Source organism: Nerophis ophidion, linkage group LG01 (genome assembly GCF_033978795.1).
Source record: "Nerophis ophidion isolate RoL-2023_Sa linkage group LG01, RoL_Noph_v1.0, whole genome shotgun sequence".
NCBI lineage: Eukaryota > Metazoa > Chordata > Actinopteri > Syngnathiformes > Syngnathidae > Nerophis > Nerophis ophidion.
Genome location: NC_084611.1, coordinates 91,772,357 through 91,796,356, shown reverse-complemented (window position 1 = coordinate 91,796,356; position 24,000 = coordinate 91,772,357). Strand labels below are relative to the sequence as shown.

Below are 24,000 nucleotides of genomic sequence, written 5' to 3'. Positions count from 1 at the left end.
GTTTTGACTTTTTGTTTACAAAAACCTTTGGTTTTTTCACATAATATTTCTCTTTATTAAAAAAATGTTTTTCTTAAAAATACTTAGTTTCTTGTAATAATTCATCGTTATTAAAAGTATATTGTGATTTATATCCTAAAAAATTTTATTGTAAGACTGACTTTTTGGATTAAACAATAACATTTATTCCTTTTTAATATTTCCGCGTTAATACAATAATATTTGGGCTTATTTTATAAATAAAATCAATATTTTTTCTTGTAGGACTGACTTGTTTTTTGAAGAAAATTCTCAGTTTTTTTGTCGAGATTCTTTTTGTGTAGAAAAAATAATTCACAATATTTCAACTTTATTTTTTATAACATATCCTCTATAGTAAAAAAAAATTGTTTTTATTGAAAATATTTAGATTCTTGTAATATTTCAACCTTATTGATATAATATTGGGATTTATATCCTAAAAAAAGTTATTGTAAGACTGACTTTTTGGAATAATAACATTTATTTCTTGTAATATTTTAGTGTTATTACAATAATATTAGGGCCTATTTTATAAATAAAAACAATTTTTTTTTTGTGGGACTGACTTTTTTTTTTACAGAAAATAAAAAAAATAGTTTTGACTTTTTGTTCACAAAAACCTTTGTTTTTTTCACATAATATTTATCTTTATTAAAAAATGTTTTTCTTAAAAATACTTAGTTTCTTGTAATATTTCATCGTTATTAAAATTGTATTGTGATTTATATCCTAAAAAATGTTATTGTCAGACTGACTTTTTGAAATAATAACATTTATTCCTTGTAATATTTTAGTGTTACTACAATAATATTAGGCCTTATTTTATAAATAAAAACAAAATATTTTTTTTTGTTGGACTGACTTTTTTTTTTTACAGAAAATTACATTTTTTGTTTTGACTTTTTGTTCAGAAAAACCTTTTTGTATCGCTGGCAACTATTTGTATCGCCGGTGACTATTTGTATCACTGGCGACTATTTGTATTGCTGGGGACTATTTGTATCGCTGGCAACTATTTGTATCGCTGGCGACTATTTGTATTGCTGGCGACTATTTGTATTGTTGGCGACCATTTGTATCGCTGGGGACTATTTGTATCGTTGGCGACTATTTGTATTGCTGGGGACTATTTGTATTGCTTGCGGCTATTTGAATTGCTGGCGACTATTTGTATCGTTGGCGACTATTTGTATTGTTGGCGACTATTTGTATCGCTGGCGACTATTTGTATCGTTGGCGACTATTTGTATCGTTGGCGACTATTTGTATCGCTGGCGACTATTTGTATCGTTGGCGACTATTTGTATCGTTGGCGACTATTTGTATCGTTGGCGACTATTTGTATTGCTGGGGACTATTTGTATTGCTGGCGACTATTTGTATTGCTGGCGACTATTTGTATTGCTGGCGACTATTTGTATCGCTGGCAACTATTTGTATTGTTGGGGATTATTTGTATCGCTGGCAACTATTTGTATCGCTGGCGACTATTTGTATTGCTGGCGACTATTTGTATTGTTGGGGACTATTTGTATCGTTGGGGACTATTTGTATTGTTGGGGACTATTTGTATCGCTGGCGACTATTTGTATCGCTGGCGACTATTTGTATCGCTGGCGACTATTTGTATCGCTGGCGACTATTTGTATTGTTGGGGACTATTTGTATCGTTGGGGACTATTTGTATTGTTGGGGACTATTTGTATTGTTGGGGACTATTTGTATCGCTGGCGACTATTTGTATTGTTGGGGACTATTTGTATCGTTGGGCACTATTTGTATCGTTGGGGACTATTTGTATTGTTGGGGACTATTTGTATTGTTGGGCACTATTTGTATCGTTGGGGACTATTTGTATTGTTGGGGACTATTTGTATTGTTGGGGACTATTTGTATCGCTGGCAACTATTTGTATCGCTGGCGACTATTTGTATCGCTAGCAGCTATTTGTATCGCTGGCAACTATTTGTATCGCTGGCGACTATTTGTATCGCTGGCGACTATTTGTATCGTTGGGCACTATTTGTATCGTTGGGGACTATTTGTATTGTTGGGGACTATTTGCATTGTTGGGTACTATTTGTATCGCTGGCAACTATTTGTATCGCTGGCGACTATTTGTATCGCTAGCAGCTATTTGTATCGCTGGCAACTATTTGTATCGCTGGCGACTATTTGTATCGTTGGGGACTATTTGTATCGTTGGGGACTATTTTTATCGTTGGGGACTATTTGTATTGTTGGGGACTATTTGTATTGTTGGGGACTATTTGTATCGTTGGCAACTATTTGTATCGCTGGCGACTATTTGTATCGCTGGCGACTATTTGTATCGTTGGGCACTATTTGTATCGTTGGGGACTATTTGTATTGTTGGGAACTATTTGTATTGTTGGGGACTATTTGTATCGCTGGCAACTATTTGTATCGCTGGCGACTATTTGTATCGCTAGCAACTATTTGTATCGCTGGGGACTATTTATATCGCTGGCGACTATTTGTATTGTTGGGGACTATTTGTATTATTGGGGACTATTTGTATTGTTGGGGACTATTTATATCGCTGGGGACTATTTATATCGCTGGCGACTATTTGTATTGTTGGGGACTATTTGTATTGTTGGGGACTATTTGTATTGTTGGGGACTATTTGTATCGCTGGGGACTATTTGTATTGCTGGCGACTATTTGTATTGCTGGGGACTATTTGTATTGTTGGGGACTATTTGTATCGCTGGCGACTATTTGTATCGCTGGGGACTATTTGTATTGTTGGGGACTATTTGTATTGTTGGGGACTATTTGTATCGCTGGGGACTATTTGTATCGCTGGGGACTATTTGTATTGTTGGGGACTATTTGTATTGTTGGCGACTATTTGTATCGCTGGCGACTATTTGTATTGTTGGGGACTATTTGTATCTCTGGCGACTATTTGTATCGCTGGCGACTATTTGTATTGTTGGGGACTATATGTATCGCTGGGGACTATTTGTATTGTTGGGGACTATTTGTATTGTTGGGGACTATTTTTATCGTTGCCGACTATTTGTATCGTTGGCGACTATTTGTATCGCTGGCGACTATTTGTATTGTTGGGGACTATTTGTATCGCTGGCGACTATTTGTATCGCCGGCGACTATTTGTATTGTTGGGGACTATTTGTATCGCTAGGGACTATTTGTATCGTTGGCGACTATTTGTATCGCTGGCGACTATTTGTATTGTTGGCGACTATTTGTATCGCTGGGGACTATTTGTATCGCTGGGGACTATTTGTATCGCTGGCAACTATTTGTATCGCTGGGGACTATTTGTATCGCTGCCGACTATTTGTATTGTTGGGGACTATTTGTATTGTTGGGGACTATTTGTATTGTTGGGGACTATTTGTATTGTTGGGAACTATTTGTATCGCTGGCAACTATTTGTATCGCTGGGGACTATTTGTATCGCTTGCAGCTATTTGTATTGTTGGGGACTATTTGTATCGCTGGCAACTATTTGTATCGCTGGGGACTATTTGTATCATTGGGGACTATTTGTATTGCTGGGGACTATTTGTATCGTTGGGGACTATTTGTATTGTTGGGGACTATTTGTATTGTTGGGGACTATTTGTATTGCTGGCAATTATTTGTATCGCTGGGGACTATTTGTATTGTTGGGAACTATTTGTATCGCTGGCAACTATTTGTATCGCTGGGGACTATTTGTATCGCTGGCGACTATTTGTATTGTTGGGGACTATTTGTATTGTTGGGGACTATTTGTATTGTTGGGGACTATTTGTATTGTTGGGGACTATTTGTATCGCTGGCAACTATTTGTATCGCTGGGGACTATTTGTATCGCTTGCAGCTATTTGTATTGTTGGGGACTATTTGTATCGCTGGGGACTATTTGTATCGTTGGGGACTATTTGTATCGTTGGGGACTATTTGTATTGTTGGGGACTATTTGTATTGTTGGGGACTATTTGTATTGCTGGCAACTATTTGTATCGCTGGGGACTATTTGTATCGCTAGCAACTATTTGTATTGTTGGGAACTATTTGTATCGCTGGCAACTATTTGTATCGCTGGGGACTATTTGTATCGCTTGCATCTATTTGTATTGTTGGGGACTATTTGTATCGCTGGCAACTATTTGTATCGCTGGGGACTATTTGTATCGCTAGCAACTATTTGTATTGTTGGGAACTATTTGTATCGCTGGGGACTATTTGTATCGCTGGGGACTATTTGTATTGTTGGGAACTATTTGTATCGCTGGCAACTATTTGTATCGCTGGGGACTATTTGTATCGCTTGCAGCTATTTGTATTGTTGGGGACTATTTGTATCGCTGGCAACTATTTGTATCGCTGGCGACTATTTGTATTGTTGGGGACTATTTGTATTGCTGGGGACTATTTGTATTGTTGGGGACTATTTGTATTGTTGGGGACTATTTGTATTGTTGGGGACTATTTGTATTGCTGGCAACTATTTGTATCGCTGGGGACTATTTGTATCGCTAGCAACTATTTGTATTGTTGGGAACTATTTGTATCGCTGGCAACTATTTGTATCGCTGGGGACTATTTGTATCGCTAGCGACTATTTGTATTGTTGGGGACTATTTGTATTGTTGGGGACTATTTGTATCGCTGGCAACTATTTGTATCGCTGGGGACTATTTGTATCGCTTGCAGCTATTTGTATTGTTGGGGACTATTTGTATCGCTGGCAACTATTTGTATCGCTGGGGACTATTTGTATCGTTGGGGACTATTTGTATTGCTGGGGACTATTTGTATCGTTGAGGACTATTTGTATTGTTGGGGACTATTTGTATTGCTGGCAACTATTTGTATCGCTGGGGACTATTTGTATCGCTAGCAACTATTTGTATTGTTGGGAACTATTTGTATCGCTGGCAACTATTTGTATCGCTGGGGACTATTTGTATCGCTTGCAGCTATTTGTATTGTTGGGGACTATTTGTATCGCTGGCAACTATTTGTATCGCTGGGGACTATTTGTATTGTTGGGAACTATTTGTATCGCTGGCAACTATTTGTATCGCTGGGGACTATTTGTATCGCTTGCAGCTATTTGTATTGTTGGGGACTATTTGTATCGCTGGCAACTATTTGTATCGCTGGCGACTATTTGTATTGTTGGGGACTATTTGTATTGCTGAGGACTATTTGTATTGTTGGGGACTATTTGTATTGTTGGGGACTATTTGTATCGCTGGGGACTATTTGTATTGCTGGCAACTATTTGTATCGCTGGCAACTATTTGTATCGCTGGGGACCATTTGTATCGCTAGCAGCTATTTGTATTGTTGGGGACTATTTGTATCGCTGGCGACTATTTGTATCGTTGGGGACTATTTGTATTGTTGGGGACTATTTGTATCGCTGGCGACTATTTGTATTGTTGGGGACTATTTGTATTGTTGGGGACTATTTGTATCGCTGGCGACTATTTGTATCGCTGGCGACTATTTGTATCGTTGGGGACTATTTGTATTGTTGGGGACTATTTGTATCGCTGGTGACTATTTGTATTGTTGGGGACTATTTGTATCGTTGGCGACTATTTGTATTGTTGGGGACTATTTGTATTGTTGGGGACTATTTGTATTGTTGGGGACTATTTGTATTGTTGGCGACTATTTGTATCGCTGGCGACTATTTGTATTGTTGGGGACTATTTGTATTGTTGGCGACTATTTGTATCGCTGGGGACTATTTGTATCGTTGGCGACTATTTGTATCGTCGGGGACTATTTGTATCGCTGGCGACTATTTGTATTGTTGGGGACTATTTGTATCCCTGGCGACTATTTGTATCGCTGGCGACTATTTGTATCGCTAGCAACTATTTGTATCGCTGGGGACTATTTGTATCGCTGGCGACTATTTGTATCGCTGGGGACTATTTGTATCACTGGCAACTATTTGTATCGCTGGGGACTATTTGTATTGTTAGGGACTATTTTTTTCGCTGGCAACTATTTGTATCGCTGGGGACTATTTGTATCCCTGGCGACTATTTTTTATTGTTGGGGACTATTTGTATCGCTGGTGACTATTTGTATCGCTGGGGACTATTTGTATCGCTAGCAACTATTTGTATTGTTGGGGACTATTTGTATTGTTGGGGACTATTTGTATCGCTGGCAACTATTTGTATCGCTGGCAACTATTTGTATCGCTGGGGACTATTTGTATCGCTAGCAACTATTTGTATTGTTGGGGACTATTTGTATCGCTGGCAACTATTTGTATCGCTGGGGACTATTTGTATCGCTAGCAGCTATTTGTATTGCTGGCGACTATTTGTATCGCTGGCAACTATTTGTATCGCCGGTGACTATTTGTATCACTGGCGACTATTTGTATCGTTGGGGACTATTTGTATCGCTGGCGACTATTTGCACTGCTGGTGACTATTTGTATCGCTGGTGACTATTTGTATCGCTGGCGACTATTTGTATCGTTGGGGACTATTTGTACTGTTGGGGACTATTTGTATTGTTGGGGACTATTTGTATTGTTGGGGACTATTTGTATCGCTGGGGACTATATGTATCGTTGGGGACTATTTGTATCGCTGGGGACTATTTGTATCGCTGGCGACTATTTGTATCGTTGGGGACTATTTGTATTGTTGGGGACTATTTGTATCGCTGGCGACTATTTGTATTGCTGGGGACTATTTGTATCGCTGGGGACTATTTGTATCGCTGGGGACTATTTGTATCGTTGGGGACTATTTGTATTGTTGGGGACTATTTGTATCGCTGGGGACTATTTGTATCGCTGGCGACTATTTGTATCGTTGGGGACTATTTGTATTGTTGGGGACTATTTGTATCGCTAGCAGCTATTTGTATTGTTGGGGACTATTTGTATCACATCTATCAAGTGAGATGAGCAAACAAAGCCAGTGATTATGTCGCAACACACTTCTAACACAACAAAATCCTTTGCTGCAGCTCTGAGTGATCACATTGTCTCCACAGAGTGTGTGTGTGTGTGTGTGTGTGTGTGTGTGTGTGTGTGTGTGTGTGTGTGTGTTTCATTTATTGAGCAGCAGAGCTTGAAATGACTTGCAGAACTCCCCACAAAGAGAGATAGATTTCTCTCTGCGTTGCTGCGACAGAACTTATTTTTGGCTAAACGCCGCTTGGCTAACATCAGATAAAAAAAAAAAAAAAAAAACGATTACCGTATTTTTGGGGCTATAAGTCGCCCTGACTGAGGTCCCAGGAACACCAATCCTACAGTCAAGCATGGTGGTGGTAGTATTATGCTCCGGGCCTGTTTTGCTGCCAATGGAACTGCTGACTAACAGACAGTAAATGGGACAATGAAAAAACTCCAAATTGTGAAAATGTGAGCAAAAGTATACGTACAGCAATCTTCATATTTGGTCACATGACCTTTGGCAAGTTTACCTGCAATAAAGTGCTTTTGGTCGCCATCCACAAGCTTCTGCTTACATTTTTCACCACAAAATTGCTGCAGTTCAGCTAAACTTGTTGTATTTTTTTGACATTGACTTCTTTCTTCAGCATTGTCCACATTTTTGAATCAGGACTTTGGGAAGGCCATTCTGAAACCTTCATTCTAGCCTGATTTAGCCATTCCTGTACCACTTTTGAGGTGTGTTTGGGGGTTGTGACGGACTCTTGCCGTCGTCGTGCGGGTTCCATGGACCACCCAGGAAGGACATTGCTTTGAGCAGGTTTGACTCTTTTTTATTTTTTTCAAATAAAGCTTGTCCGCGGTCGGGTCGCTTTTCAGCTCCTTCTCCCCTGCTCGCTCCTCGCTCTCTTTCAGCCGGCCGCGTCGTCGCTGTCGCTTTCTCTCTTCCGGTAGTGCTGCAAGTTCTCCTACTCCTTCTGCCTCGATCTCTCCTCCTTCTCCCCTTTTATACAGCGTGAGGAGATGAGTTGATTGTGTACGGGTGTGCGAGCCACGCTCCTGTCACGCCCCGCCTCTCCGCTCGGTCATGGTCTCCGCCTCCCTGCCGCCATCTTGGGCCGGGCTCCAGGGTGTCCCGCCCAGCTGCTCGTTTCGCAGGCTCCGCCTCTCTACAGGGGTCATTGTAAATATGTCTGACATCACATGGACAAAGATAAGACCTTCTGGAGGAAAGTTCTGTGGTGAGATAAAGTAAAGTTAAAGTTGAAGAAGATGAATTTGGCCACAATACCCAGCAATATGTTTGGAGGAGTAAAAGCCAGGCCTTTAATCCCAGGAACACCATCCCTACCGTCAAGCATGGTGGCGGTAGTGTTATGCTCCAGGCCAATGGAACTGCTGCTTTAAATGTGACAATGAAAAAGGGAGGATTAGCTCCAATTCGTGAAAATTTGAGCGAATGTGCTGCGTCAAAAGTATAAGTACAGCAAAGGTAATACTAGGTCACATGTCCTTTGGCAAGTTTCACTGCAATAAGGCGCTTTTGGTCGCCATCCACAAGCTTCTGCTTACATTTTTGATCACAAAATTGGTGCAGCTCAGCAAAAAAAAAATGTTTTAATTTTTTTTAATGGACTTGTTTCTTCAGCATTGTCCACACTTTTATCTTGTCGATACTTGGTGGTCGGAAAAACCCACAATTTCACAGTACGCCCAGGTGGGCTGTCTACGCACCTGTCGCTGATTTCGAAGGTGATTTTCAAAGCACACCCCGCTTCGCTGCAGGCCCGCAGGCCACCCCTCCCCCTCCACACCTTGCTGTACATGACTTGCTTGTTTTACTGAAAATAATTTGTATAAAATTGTACTTTAAGTGTGATTTTCCTAATGTGTGTGTGTGTGTGTCTGTGTGTGTGTGTGTGTGTGTGTGTGTGTGTGTGTGTGTGTGTGTGTGTGTGTGTGACTTTCTCCGGTCTTTTCTTATTTCCTTTGCCAGGCTGTAAGGTGCGAAAATGTGTGTGTGATTTTATCAACCTTTCCGCCGGCGTGTGTGTGTGTGTGTGTGTGTGTGCGTGTGTGTGCGCGTGCGCGTGTGTGTGTGCGTGTGTGTGTGTGTGTGCGAAAGTGAAATGACACACATTCCGCGAGCTGGTGGGTATTTACCGAGTAGTTTGTGTGTCCCCCGAGCGTCTGTTTACGACTGCGGGGATTATCGCCACACACACGCACACACACACACACACACACACACACACACACACACACACACACACACACACACACACACACACACACACACACTTGCACATTTTCACGGTCATTGACCACACACACACACACACCTGCACATTCGGAATAAACACAAATACATAGTAGGGGTTTTCCCCATATCAATATTTTGGTACCAGAACCTAAATGTATGTCGATATTTTTCGGTTCTTTTCTAACTAAAGCGGCACCACGAAAAAAAAGTAATTATTGTCTTTATTTCAACAAAAAAATCTTAGGGTACATGAAACAAATGTTTATTATTGTCATTTAATCCTTAAATAAAATGTTGAACATACTAGACAAACACACACACACACACACCCACACACACACACACACACACACACACACACACACACACACACACACACACACACCTGCACATTCGGAATAAACACAAATACATAGTAGGGGTTTTCCCCATATCAATATTTTGGTACCAGAACCTAAATGTATGTCGATATTTTGCGGTTTATTTTCTAACTAAAGCGGCACCACGAAAAAAAAGTTATTATTGTCTTTATTTCAACAAAAAAATCTTAGTGTACATGAAACATATGTTTATTATTGTCATTTAATCCTTAAATAAAATGTTGAACATACTAGACAACTTGTCTTTTAGTAGTAAGTAAACAAACACAGACTCCTAATTAGTCTGCTGTAACATATTGTGGCATTTATACACATATTATTTTATACACATTATGAGGGACAAACTGTAAAAAAAAATATTATTAGTCCACTTGTTCATTTACTGTTAATATCTGATTATTTTCTGTTTTAACATGTTCTATCTACACTTCTGTTCAAATGTAATAATCACTTGTTCTTCTCTTCTTTGATACTTGACATTAGTTTTGGATGATACCAAACATGTAGGTATCGATCCGATACCAAGTAGTTGCAAGATCATACAATGAAATATAATACCTAATACACCAGTAGTAATATGGTTAAAAAATACTGATGTAAAGGGTAGGTGTCGTGCTGTTTTCTGTTCTAACATGTTCTATCTACACTTCTGTTCGAATGTAATAATCACTTATTCTTCTCTTCTTTGATACTTGAAATTAGTTTTGGATGATACCACACATTTAGGTATCGATCCGATACCAAGTAGTTACAGGACCGTACATTGGTCATATTCAAAGTCCTCATGTGTCCAGGGACGTATTTCCTGAGTTTATTAACATAATAAACGTTTTATGGCAATAGAAAATATTGATATAATCATAGTAGTATTGACTAGATACACTCTTGTACTTGGTATCATTACAGTGGATGTCAGGTGTAGATCCACCCATGGCGTTTGTTTACATTGTGACGCCGGTGAGCTATTGTATCCTCTTATGGTGTGTAGTGAAGCATGTTTAGCTATTCCTTGTCCTCCAGTGATAATGTTACTTGTAAGAATCTTACTTTATTTGTTGCCATGGAGGCGAGGATTAGTGATTTAGAAGTAGTTAAAACACCTCTTCCTGAGGGTGTTTTAGTGTTATGTTATGTTAGATCCACTATGGACTGGACTCTCACTATTATGTTAGATCCACTATGGACTGGACTCTCACTATTATGTTAGATCCACTATGGACTGGACTCTCACACTATTATGTTAGATCCACTATGGACTGGACTCTCACTATTATGTTAGATCCACTATGGACTGGACTCTCACACTATTATGTTAGATCCACTATGGACTGGACTCTCACACTATTATGTTAGATCCACTATGGACTGGACTCTCACTATTATGTTAGATCCACTATGGACTGGACTCTCACACTATTATGTTAGATCCACTATGGACTGGACTCTCACTATTATGTTAGATCCACTATGGACTGGACTCTCACTATTATGTTAGATCCACTATGGACTGGACTCTCACTATTATGTTAGATCCACTATGGACTGCACTCTCACTATTATGTTAGATCCACTATGGACTGGACTCTCACACTATTATGTTAGATCCACTATGGACTGGACTCTCACACTATTATGTTGGATCCACTATGGACTGGACTCTCTCACTATTATGTTAGATCCACTATGAACTGGACTCTCATACTATTATGTTAGATCCACTATGGACTGGACTCTCACTGTTATGTTGGATCCACTATGGACTGGACTCTCACACTATATGTTGGATCCATTATGGACTGGACTCTCACTATTATGTTAGATCCACTATGGACTGGACTCTCACTATTATGTTAGATCCAGTATGGACTGGACTCCCACTATTATGTTAGATCCACTATGGACTGGACTCTCACTATTATGTTAGATCCACTATGGACTGGACTCTCACTATTATGTTGGATCCACTACGGACTGGACTCTCACACTATTATGTCAGATCCACTATGGACTGGACTCTCACACTATTATGTTAGATCCACTATGGACTGGACTCTCACTAATATGTTAGATCCACTATGGACTGGACTCTCTCACTATTATGTTAGATCCACTATGGACTGGACTCTCTCACTATTATGTTAGATCCACTATGGACTGGACTCTCACACTATTATGTTAGATCCACTATGGACTGGACTCTCTCACTATTATGTTAGATCCACTATGGACTGGACTCTCTCACTATTATGTTAGACACACTATGGACTGTCCATCCATCCATCCATCATCTTCCGCTTATCCGAGGTCGGGTCGCGGGGGCAGCAGCCTAAGCAGGGAAGCCCAGACTTCCCTATCTCCAGCCACTTCGTCTAGCTCTTCCCGGGATCCCCCGGGAAGAGCTACACTATGGACTGGACTCTCACTGTTATGTTAGATCCACAATGGACTGGACTCTCACTATTATGTTAGATCCACTATGGACTGGACTCACACTATTATGTTAGATCCACAATGGACTGGACTCTCACTATTATGTTAGATCCACTATGGACTGGACTCTCACTATTATGTTAGATCCACTATGGACTGGACTCTTACTATTATGTTAGATCCACTATGGACTGGACTCTCACACTATTATGTTAGATCCACTATGGACTGGACTCTCACTATTATGTTAGATCCACTATGGACTGGACTCTCACTATTATGTTAGATCCACTATGGACTGGACTCTCACTATTATGTTAGATCCACTATGGACTGGACTCTCACTATTATGTTAGATCCACTATGGACTAGACTCTCAGAATATTATGTTAGATCCACTATGGACTGGACTCTCACTATTATGTTAGATCCATTATGGACTGGACTCTCACTATTATGTTGGATCCACTATGGACTGGACTCTCACTATTATGTTAGATCCACTATGGACTGGACTCTCACTATTATGTTAGATCCACTATGGACTGGACTCTCACTATTATGTTAGATCCACTATGGACTGGACTCTCACACTATTATGTTGGATCCACTATGGACTGGACTCTCACTATTATGTTAGATCCACTATGAACTGGACTCTCATACTATTATGTTAGATCCACTAAGGACTGGACTCTCACTGTTATGTTGGATCCACTATGGACTGGACTCTCACACTATATGTTGGATCCATTATGGACTGGACTCTCACTATTATGTTAGATCCACTATGGACTGGACTCTCACTATTATGTTAGATCCACTATGGACTGGACTCTCACTATTATGTTAGATCCACTATGGACTGGACTCACACTATTATGTTGGATCCAGTATGGACTGGACTCACACTATTATGTTAGATCCACTATGGACTGGACTCTCACTATTATGTTAGATCCCCTATGGACTGGACTCTCACTATTATGTTAGATCTACTATGGACTGGACTCTCACTATTATGTTAGATCCACTATGGACTGGACTCTCACTATTATGTTAGATCCACTATGGACGGGACTCACACTATTATGTTAGATCCTCTATGGACTGGACTCACACTATTATGTTAGATCCACTATGGACTGGACTCTCACTATTATGTTAGATCCACTATGGACTGGACTCTCACTATTATGTTAGATCCCCTATCGACTGGACTCTCACTATTATGTTAGATCCACTATGGACTGGACTCTCACTATTATGTTAGATCCACTATGGACTGGACTCACAATGTTATGTTAGATCCACTATGGACTGGACTCTCTCACTATTATGTTAGATCCACTATGGACTGGACTCTCACACTATTATGTTAGATCCACTATGGACTGGACTCTCACTATTATGTTAGATCCACTATGGACTGGACTCTCACACTATTATATTAGATCCACTATGGACTAGACTCTCACTATTATGTTAGATCCACTATGGACTGGACTCTCACTATTATGTTAGATCCCCTATGGACTGGACTCTCACTATTATGTTAGATCCACTATGGACTGGACTCTCACTATTATGTTAGATCCCCTATGGACTGGACTCTCACTATTATGTTAGATCCACTATGGACTGGACTCTCACTATTATGTTAGATCCACTATGGACTGGACTCTCACTATTATGTTAGATCCACTATGGACTGGACTCTCTCACTATTATGTTAGATCCACTATGGACTGGACTCTCACACTATTATATTAGATCCACTATGGACTGGACTCTCACTATTATGTTAGATCCACTATGGACTGGACTCTCACTATTATGTTAGATCCCCTATGGACTGGACTCTCACTATTATGTTAGATCCACTATGGACTGGACTCTCACTATTATGTTAGATCCACTATGGACTGGACTCTCACTATTATGTTAGATCCACTATGGACTGGACTCTCTCACTATTATGTTAGATCCACTATGGACTGGACTCTCACACTATTATGTTAGATCCACTATGGACTGGACTCTCACTATTATGTTAGATCCACTATGGACTGGACTCTCACACTATTATATTAGATCCACTATGGACTAGACTCTCACTATTATGTTAGATCCACTATGGACTGGACTCTCACTATTATGTTAGATCCCCTATGGACTGGACTCTCACTATTATGTTAGATCCACTATGGACTGGACTCTCACACTATTATGTTAGATCCACTATGGACTGGACTCTCACTATTATGTTAGATCCACTATGGACTGGACTCTCACTATTATGTTAGAGCCACATCTGCGGTCCCCTCCAAGGTTTCTCATCGTCATCCCATTGGGTTGAGTTTTTCCTTGCCCCGATGTGGGATGTTGTTGTGATTTGTGCAGCCCTTTGAGACGCCGGTGATGTCGGGCTACATAAGTAAACATTGATTGATTGACACTTTGTGTGTGGACCAACTTCCCTTTCGGATCATTAAAGTTTGTCTAAGTCCTAAACTGGAAGCCCGTAATCCGAGGCGCGCCCTCGGGTGAGGAAAGTAGGGTCCAGGTTTTACTTTGAGGTCCATGCCCCTCCCCTCTGGTGCCATGTGTTCCTCGGTCTTGTCCATATGTGAGTGGAGGTTAAAGACTTTTTCAGTCATTGTGTGGCCGGGTCGCCCCCGACATCACACACACACACACACACACACACACACACACACACACACACACACACACACACACTCCAGCGGGGTTAAATGATGGCGCCCACGTTATTAAACTCACCCCACTCGTGTGTGTGTGTGTGTGTGTGTGTGTGTGTGTGTGTGTGTTCTTCCCCCCGCCAGGGCCTTGTTTACTCAGTGGGGTCCCTTTCACACATTCGGTAGCCCGGCCAGACCGCCTGTTTGTTTTTCCCACATCGTCTTCTCCTCTCCGCCTTTGTGGTTTAAAAAAAAAAAAAAGAAAAAAGAAAAAGGAAGAGAGAAAGAATGAATGAATGTCTTCCCCTTTTCCTTCATTCTGACTCAGGGGTGTCCAAACTTTTTCCACCGAGTACCGCACATGTAAAAATTCAAACAAGCGGGGGCCTTTTTGATATTTTTTCATTTTCAAACCATAACAAAATATGGAATAAGAGAATAACGGGATTAAAGACTCCAATTTAAGGTGCGTTTGTGGGAACAAATATGGGGTCAAATAAATAACACAAGATGTAATAAAGGAAAAACTAACAATTAAAATAAACATACTACTATCCAATAAAAAATAAGCAATCCTGCACAATATACAAAAGTGTGTAGAAATCCAAAATACTGTATAACAGGGGTCACCAAGACCAGGTGGCCCGTAAGGACCAGATGTGTCGCCTGCTGGCCTGTTCTAAAAATAGCTCAAATAGCAGCACTTACCAGTGAGCTGCCTCAATTTTTTTATTGTAAATAATAATAAGTGAATTATATTTATATAGCGCTTTTCTCTAGTGACACTGACATTTAAAGCAGTGTGGAGCAGGTGGGTAAAGTGCCTTGCCCAAGGACACAACGGCAGTGACTAAGATGGTGGAGGCGGGACTCGAACCAGCAACCCTCAAGTTGCTGGCACGGCCACTCTACCAACCGAGCTAAATACATTTTAATTTCATTCTTCATTTGAGCTTCTGTTTTTTCGACGAAGAATATTTGTGTAATATTTCTTCAAATTTATTATGAGTAAAATTCCCCCAAAAATATTCTGGCAAATGTAGAAAATCTGTATCAAATTTGAATTTTATTTCAAAGTCTTGTGATTTTCTTTTAAAATGTTTGTTCTGGAAAATCTAGACGAAATAATGATTTGTCTTTGTTAGAAATATAGCTTGGTCCAATTTGTTATATATTCTAACAAAGTGCAGATTGGATTTTAACCAAAATATGTCATCAAAATTCTATAATTAATCTTATTCCGGACAAATTACTAATGATGTTCCATAAATTATTTTTATTATTTTCTCAAAAAGATTCGAATTAGCTAGTTTTTTTTCTTCCTTTTTTCGGTTGAATTTTGAATTTTCAAGAGTCGAAATTGAACATAAACTATGTTTCAAAATTTAATTTTCATTTTTTCCGGTTTTCTCCTCTTTTAAACCGTTCAATTAAGTGTTTTTTCCTCATTCATTCTCTACAAAAAACCTGTAAAAGGAAAAAATTGTACGACGGAATGACAGACAGAAATACCCATTTTTCTTTATATACATATATTTATTTATTGAAGGTAAATTGAGCAAATTGGCTATTTCTGGTAATTTATTGAAGTGTGTATCAAACTGGTAGCCCTTGGCATTAATCAGTACCCAAGAAGTAGCTCTTGCTTTCAAAAAGGTTGCTGACCCCTGGTTTACAATATACAGAACAAGACAAGAGTACCAAAATAATAAATAACAATCAGTGTCGGAAGTATTGGACTCAAAGTGTAATATTGCACAGTAGGATATTGTATAGTTGTGTATTATTATTATTATAAGTTAGAGTTCTGGATGGTGACAGCTCTGGGAAAGAAGCTGTCTTTGAGCCTGTTTGTTCTGGCTCTGATGCACCTGTAGCCCCTCCCCTACGGTAGCAGGTGGAAGCCAGGGTGTGTGCTGTCTTTGGTGATGCTTTTTGCTTATGGATTTTGTTGTTGTTTTTTTTACCTTTAGGGCTCCCAGGCAGGGACGTGCACATGATTATAGAGGGGCAGGGGCTCAAAGTCAGAAAAGGGCCGGACATTTTTTTTTGGTCCTTACACAATATGGAAATTAATGTAAAATACATTTGCTATTAGGAAGCTAACTACTTAGCCGTGTGTCCTTCGTAGGTAAAAGTGATTATTTTGTGTCAACAAATTATTGTCATAATGAGTTAATTCACATTATCACAGGCTTGGAAGAGATGAAAAGCAACAAAACACTGGTTTACTATTAGGCTATTTATTGTTAAAAATAAGCACTTTAATATTGAACATTGAACAACATGACCTTTGAAAAAATATATAAAATAAATACCCAAATGGAAAAAACTTCAATGTGAAAATCTGTCCTTCTTCCCTTAACTTGATGAAAAGACCATCAAGTTGTAACTTATGGTCTTTCTCACTTAATGCTCAGCCCAAACAACTGAAACGCAATACAACTTTATATCTAAACCTCTACTGTGAGAGAAATGTCATCCGCCGTAAACACAGTGCATTTTATTTTGAAAATTAACCCGGTGTTTTATTTTGTATTTTGTACACTACTTCCTGGTCCGCACGATCCGCTCTGCTCTGTGCGGAATTGATGTGCCGTGCTCAATTGATGCGCTGTGCTCCGACGTCCGGCAAAAACAGAAGCTGACACATTGAATAAGAGAATAATACAGCGTTTTTCTTAAATATGACCCATATTAGATGCTGAATACGTGGACGGCGACTAGACCATAACTCACAGGTTCAGGCTGCAGTTGACTCTCTCTCCTCCCTCTCACTCACTCACTCGCCCTCTCTCTCTCTCTCCCTCTCTCTCTCTCTGGCGGATGCGGCAGGCTCAAACAACCCGGTATTACAAGAAAACGTGGAGTTTTTGTATCGCTGTTTTTTTGTTTTGTTTTGTTTTCTTACATCTCTAACAGGAATTTATTAATGTTGTTTAAAGAGAAAAAAAAAAACACACACAGGCTGAGGGCACTTTTTAAGACCAGGTAAAAAAGGGCAGGGGCTCAAACACCCATAGGTCCTTATGTGTGCACGTGCCAGCTCCCAGGGACCGTGAAGAGTCTCAGTCATTACTGCTAATAAAACTTCAGCTTGATATGAAGTTAAAAAAATATATAAAAAAAGGTTTAATGCCTTTTTTTGTCAAAGACAACTTGTTTTTTTATAGGAAAATTGAAATATGCAATTTTTTGTAATTAGAGCCATAAAAGATCAATAATGCAGGACACCAATGATTTTTATATATATTTTTTAAATATGTGTAGAATAGCCTTTTTAAAATTTTTTTTTTTCATAAAGAAATCTTGTATATAGAGGAAGGATGTGTTGGGACAACATTAGAACACCATTAAAATGTCAATTTTGCAAAGTACGGAACTTTTCACATGCAATTATTATTTCTCCTAAAAATATACATAATGATCAAAAATCGATTAAAAAAAATATATTTATATATATATATATATATTTTTTTTTTTTTACATATTTTACACACAAAAACATTTTAAAAATAATTTTTAGGCCATCTCCATGCAACCAGACGGGGGTAAAATGTCAATTTTTGCGTAGGAAAAAAATGCTTATTTTGAAGGGTTTTTTTTGTTTTTTTTAATATGTGTAAAGAAGCCTTCCCCCCTTTTTTTAATAATTAATTTTTTGTAAATATGTGTAAAGAAGCATTTTTTAAATATTTTTTTCCCCACAAAGAAAATCTTCTATATAGAGGAAAGACGTGTTGAGACAACATTAGAACACCATTAAAATGTCAATTTTGCAAAATACGGAATCTTTCACATCCAATTCTTATTTATCCTAAAAATATACATAATGTTCAAAAATCGATTAAAATTTTTTTAATATATTTTTATATTTTTTTTTACATATTTTACACACAAAAACATTTTTTTAAAATCGTTTTTAGGCCGTCTCCATGCAACCAGACGGAGGTAAAATGTCACATTTTTGTGTAGAAAAAAATTGCTTATTTTGAAGGGTTTTTTTTGTTTTTTTTAATATGTGTAAAGAAGCCTTTCCCCCTTTTTTAATAATTATTTTTTTTGTAAATATGTGTAAAGAAGCCTTTTTTAAATGTTTTTTTTTTTTTAACAAAGAAATCTCCTATTTAGAGGAAAGACATGAAGGGACAACGTTAGAACACCATTAAAATGTCAATTTTGCAAAATACGGAATCTTTCACATCCAATTCTTATTTATCCTAAAAATATACATAATGTTCAAAAATCGATTAAAAAAAAATATTTATATATTTCTTATTAAAAAAAAATATATTTTTTTATTTTATTAAATTTTTTACATATTTTACACACAAAAAATAAATAAATAAAAACATTTTTAAAAATCGTTTTTAGGCCATCTCCATGCAACCAGACGGCGGTAAAATGTCAATTTTTTGTGTAGAAAAAAAATGCTTATTCTGAAGGTTTTTCGTTTTGTTTTAATATGTGTAGAGAAGCCCCGCCCCCTTTCTTTTAATAATTAATTTTCTGTAAATATGCGTAGAAAAGCCTATTTTAAATATTATTTTTAACAAAGAAATCTCCTATATAGAGGAAGGACATGTAGAGACAATGTTAGAACACCATTAAAATGTCAATTTTGCAAAATACGGAATCTTTCACATCCAATTCTTATTTATCCTAAAAATATACATTAAAAAAAAATATTTATATATTTCTTTTTTATTTGTATTTTTTCATTTTTTTTTTACCATATTTTACACACAAAAAATAAATAAATAAAAACATTTAAAACATCGTTTTTAGGCCATCTCCATGCAACCAGACGGAGGTAAAATGTCAATTTTTTGTGTACAAAAAAAATGCTTATTTTGAAGGTTTTTTGTTTTGTTTTAATATATGTAGAGAAGCCCCCCCCCCCTTTTTGTTTAATAATTAATTTTATGTAAATATGTGTAGAAAAGCCAATTTTAAATATTATTTTTAATAAAGAAATCTCCTATTTAGAGGAAGGACATGTAGAGAGAATGTTAGAACACCATTAAAATGTCAATTTTGCAAAATACAGAATCTTTCACATCCAAATCTTATTTATCCTAAAAATATACATAATGTTCAAAAATCGATTAAAAAAAAAAATTATATATTTTTTTATTTTTTCAATTTTTTTTTTTTTTTACATATTTTACACTCAAAAACGTTTTTTTTAAATCGTTTTTAGGCCGTCTCCATGCAACCAGACGGAGGTAAAATGTCAAATTTTTGTGTAGAAAAAAATTGCTTATTTTGAAGGGTTTTTTTTGTTTTTTTTAATATGTGTAAAGAAGCCTTTCCCCCTTTTTTTAATAATTATTTTTTTGTAAATATGTGTAAAGAAGCCTTTTTTAAATGTTTTTTTTAAACAAAGAAATCTCCTGTTTAGAGGAAAGACATGAAGGGACAACGTTAGAACACCATTAAAATGTCAATTTTGCAAAATACGGAATCTTTCACATCCAATTCTTATTTATCCTAAAAATATACATAATGTTCAAAAATCGATTAAAAAAAATTATTTATATATTTCTTATAAAAAATATATTTATTTATTGATTTATTTTTTACATATTTTACACACAAAACATTTTTAAAATCATTTTTAGGCCATCTCCATGCAACCAGACGGCGGTAAAATGTCAATTTTTTGTGTAGAAAAAAATGCTTATTCTGAAGGTTTTTCGTTTTGTTTTAATATGTGTAGAGAAGCCCCCGCCCCCTTTCTTTTAATAATTAATTTTCTGTAAATATGCGTAGAAAAGCCTATTTTAAATATTATTTTTAACAAAGAAATCTCCTATATAAAGGAAGGACATTTAGAGAGAATGTTAGAACACCATTAAAATGTCAATTTTGCAAAATACGGAATCTTTCACATCCAATTCTTATTTATCCTAAAAATATACATTAAAAAAAATTATTTATATATTTCTTTTTTATTTGTATTTTTTCAATTTTTTAAACATATTTTACACACAAAAAATAAATAAATAAAAACATTTTTAAAAATCGTTTTTAGGCCATCTCCATGCAACCAGACGGCGGTAAAATGTAAATTTTTTGTGTAGAAAAAAAATGCTTATTCTGAAGGTTTTTCGTTTTGTTTTAATATATGTAGAGAAGCCCCCCCCTTTCTTTTAATAATTAATTTTCTGTAAATATGCGTAGAAAAGCCTATTTTAAATATTATTTTTAACAAAGAAATCTCCTATATAAAGGAAGGACATGTAGAGAGAATGTTAGAACACCATTAAAATGTCAATTTTGCAAAATACGGAATCTTTCACATCCAATTCTTATTTATCCTAAAAATATACATAATGTTCAAAAATCGATTAAAAAAAATAATTATTTATATATATATATATATTTTTTTTTTTCATATTTTACATTAAAAAAAAATTTAAAAAATCGTTTTTAGGCCATCTCCATGCAACCAGACGGAAGTAAAATGTCTATTTTTTGTGTAGAAAAAAAAAGCTTATTTTGAAGTTTTTTGTTTTGTTTTAATATGTGTAGAGAAGCCCCCCCCCCCTTTTTTTTTAATTATTTTTTTTTGTAAATATGTGTAGAAAAGCCTATTTTAAATATTATTTTTAATAAAGAAATCTCCTATTTAGAGGAAAGACATGTAGAGAGAATGTTAGAACACCATTAAAATGTCAATTTTGCAAAATACGGAATCTTTCACATCCAATTCTTATTTATCCTGAAAATATACATAATGTTCAAAAATCGATTAAAAAAAAATATTTATATATTTCTTATTAAAAAAATATATATTTTTTTTATTTTATTTAATTTTTTACATATTTTACACACAAAAAATAAATAAATAAAAACATTTTTAAAAATAGTTTTTAGGCCATCTCGATGCAACCAGACGGCGGTAAAATGTCAATTTTTTGTGTAGAAAAAAAATGCTTATTCTGAAGGTTTTTCGTTTTGTTTTAATATGTGTAGAGAAGCCCCCCCCTTTCTTTTAATTATTAATTTTCTGTAAATATGCGTAGAAAAGCCTATTTTAAATATTATTTTTAACACAGAAATCTCCTATATAGAGGAAAGACATGTAGAGAGAATGTTAGAACACCATTAAAATGGCAATTTTGCCAAGTACGGAACCTTTTTAAAGATCAAAAAGCTAATTTGACGCATGTTTTTAATTTTTTTATTTTTTCCAGGCGCCTGAATCGGAATAACCTGGCCGTCTTTCCCGAGTTGCTCTTCCTGGGAACCACTAAGCTTCACCGACTGTAAGTCCAATTCCTCTCTTTGCTTTGCTGTGGTGGCGGTGACATCACAGCATGACATCATCCTGCTACGTTCATGGTGACATCACAGCATGACATCATCCTGCTACGTTCATGGTGACATCACAGTATGACATCATCCTGCTATGTTCATGGCGAAGGCGGCACTGGGAGTCTAAGCTGATGGTGGTAACCATGGTTACCATGCTGTAACAGTCACCAAAACATGACTTGACATGACCACACGTCACACGCTTCACGGCCATAACATGTTGAATAATATTCCTTCACGCTCCACTGGAGCCTCGGCGCTGCAAAGTGTCAATACTTTTGTGGCTTTGATGCTTTGCTCAAGGGAACTTTGGCAGATGTTCTCTCCAACTAACCTGTTGGAGTGTGATTTGGCCTGTCGCCGCCATCACATCGCTGCCTGGCTGGCAATAGACTACAGACTGTGGTGAAGTAGGCCGGCTTCGTCGCGTGAAGAAGCCTATAAGTTTTGGTCGTGTTTTATCCGCTCCGTATGCTGAATGGCGATATACGAATATGCACTTCTGATTGGCTGTTACCGCTCTGCGCGTAACCAATCAGATGGTTGTGTGGGTGCGACAATGCTGGCTGCTGCAGAGATGTACTGACAGAGGCAGAGGCAGAATGAAGCGTAGCAGCTTGTTAAGACTTTAGAACCAAATGATAATATAAATACATTTAATAAAGTCAAATACAAATAGGGCAACAAGAGAAGTATCCTACACTTCTCTTTTGTAAAGTAAATCTAAACAGGACAGGAAAAAAAAAAATAATAATAATATATATTTTTTTATATATATATATATATATATATTTTAAGAGTTTAGTTCAGGCGGTAGCTCTTTGTTGTTAAGGCGGCCGCCTGAACAAAAAAGGGCAGCGGGAAACCCTTCGTTAATGTTAGCATGCTAACATTTTGTATCCGTCATGTAGATTTACTTTTGTAAAGTAAATCTAAGCAGGACAGGAAAAAAAATTATAAATTTATATGTATATATTTTTTAAGACTTTAGTTTAGGCGGTGGCTCTTTGTTGTTAAGGCGGCCGCCTGAACAAAAAAGTGCTGCGGAAAACCCTTCGTTAATGTTAGAATGCTAACATTTTGTATTTGTCACGTAGCAAGTTACAAGACTCTGAGTTGTGCGGCGGCGAAATAGGTTTAAAAAGCCAACGTTAGCATGCGAGCAGTTAGCATGTGTTAACTAAAAAGTTATAGGACTCTAAGGGGTACGCTTGTAAAATTAGCTAAAAAAAAAGAAAGTTGGCATGCTAACAGTAAACTTGTGTCAAGTACCAAGTTATAGGACTCTAAGGGGTACGCTTGTAAAATTAACTAATGAAAAGTTGGCATGCTAACAGTAAACATGTGTCAAGTACCAAGTTATAGGACTCGGTGGTGTATGGCGAAAAGTAGTCTTAAAAAGTGAGCATGCTAATGTTAGCATGCTAGCACTTAGTATTTGTCAGGTATGAAGTTATAAGAATGAGGTATACGGCGGAAAAATTGGTTAGAAAAGCTAACGTTAGCATGCGAGTGTTAGCCTGTGTTAACTACACAGTTATAGGACTCTAAGGGGTACGCTTGTAATATTAGCTAAAAAAAAAAGTTGGCATGCTAACAGTAAACATGTGTCAAGTACCAAGTTATAGGTCTCGTAGGTGTATGGCGGGAAAGTTGTCTTAAAAAGTGAGCATGCTAATTTTAGCATGCTAGCAATTAGTATTTGTCAGCTGTCAAGTTATAAGAATGAGGTATATGGCGGAAAAATTGGTTAGAAAAGCTAACGTTTGTATGCGGGCAGTTATTAGTGTTACTTACCAAGTTAACACTAATAGAATTGGTAAAATTAGCTTAAAAAAAAAAAGAAGTTAGCATGACAACATTTAACAAGAGTCAAGTACCAAGTTATAAGACTAGGAGGTGAACGGCCGAGAAGTAGTCTTAAAAAGTTTGCACGCTAATATTAGCATGCTA

At 37.2% G+C, this 24,000-nt stretch overlaps 1 protein-coding gene across 6 annotated transcripts in view; it reads left to right on the top strand.

The window, feature by feature from the left end:
* slit2 (slit homolog 2 (Drosophila)) overlaps nt 1–24,000 on the top strand; it is a 277,680-nt gene that overhangs the window by 28,819 nt on the left and 224,861 nt on the right. For all 6 annotated transcript variants that reach the window (XM_061916190.1, XM_061916184.1, XM_061916214.1 and 3 more), the window contains exon 4: nt 21,927–21,998. In XM_061916190.1, coding sequence (XP_061772174.1) covers nt 21,927–21,998 — 72 coding nt within the window. The remainder of the gene's footprint in view (nt 1–21,926; nt 21,999–24,000) is intronic.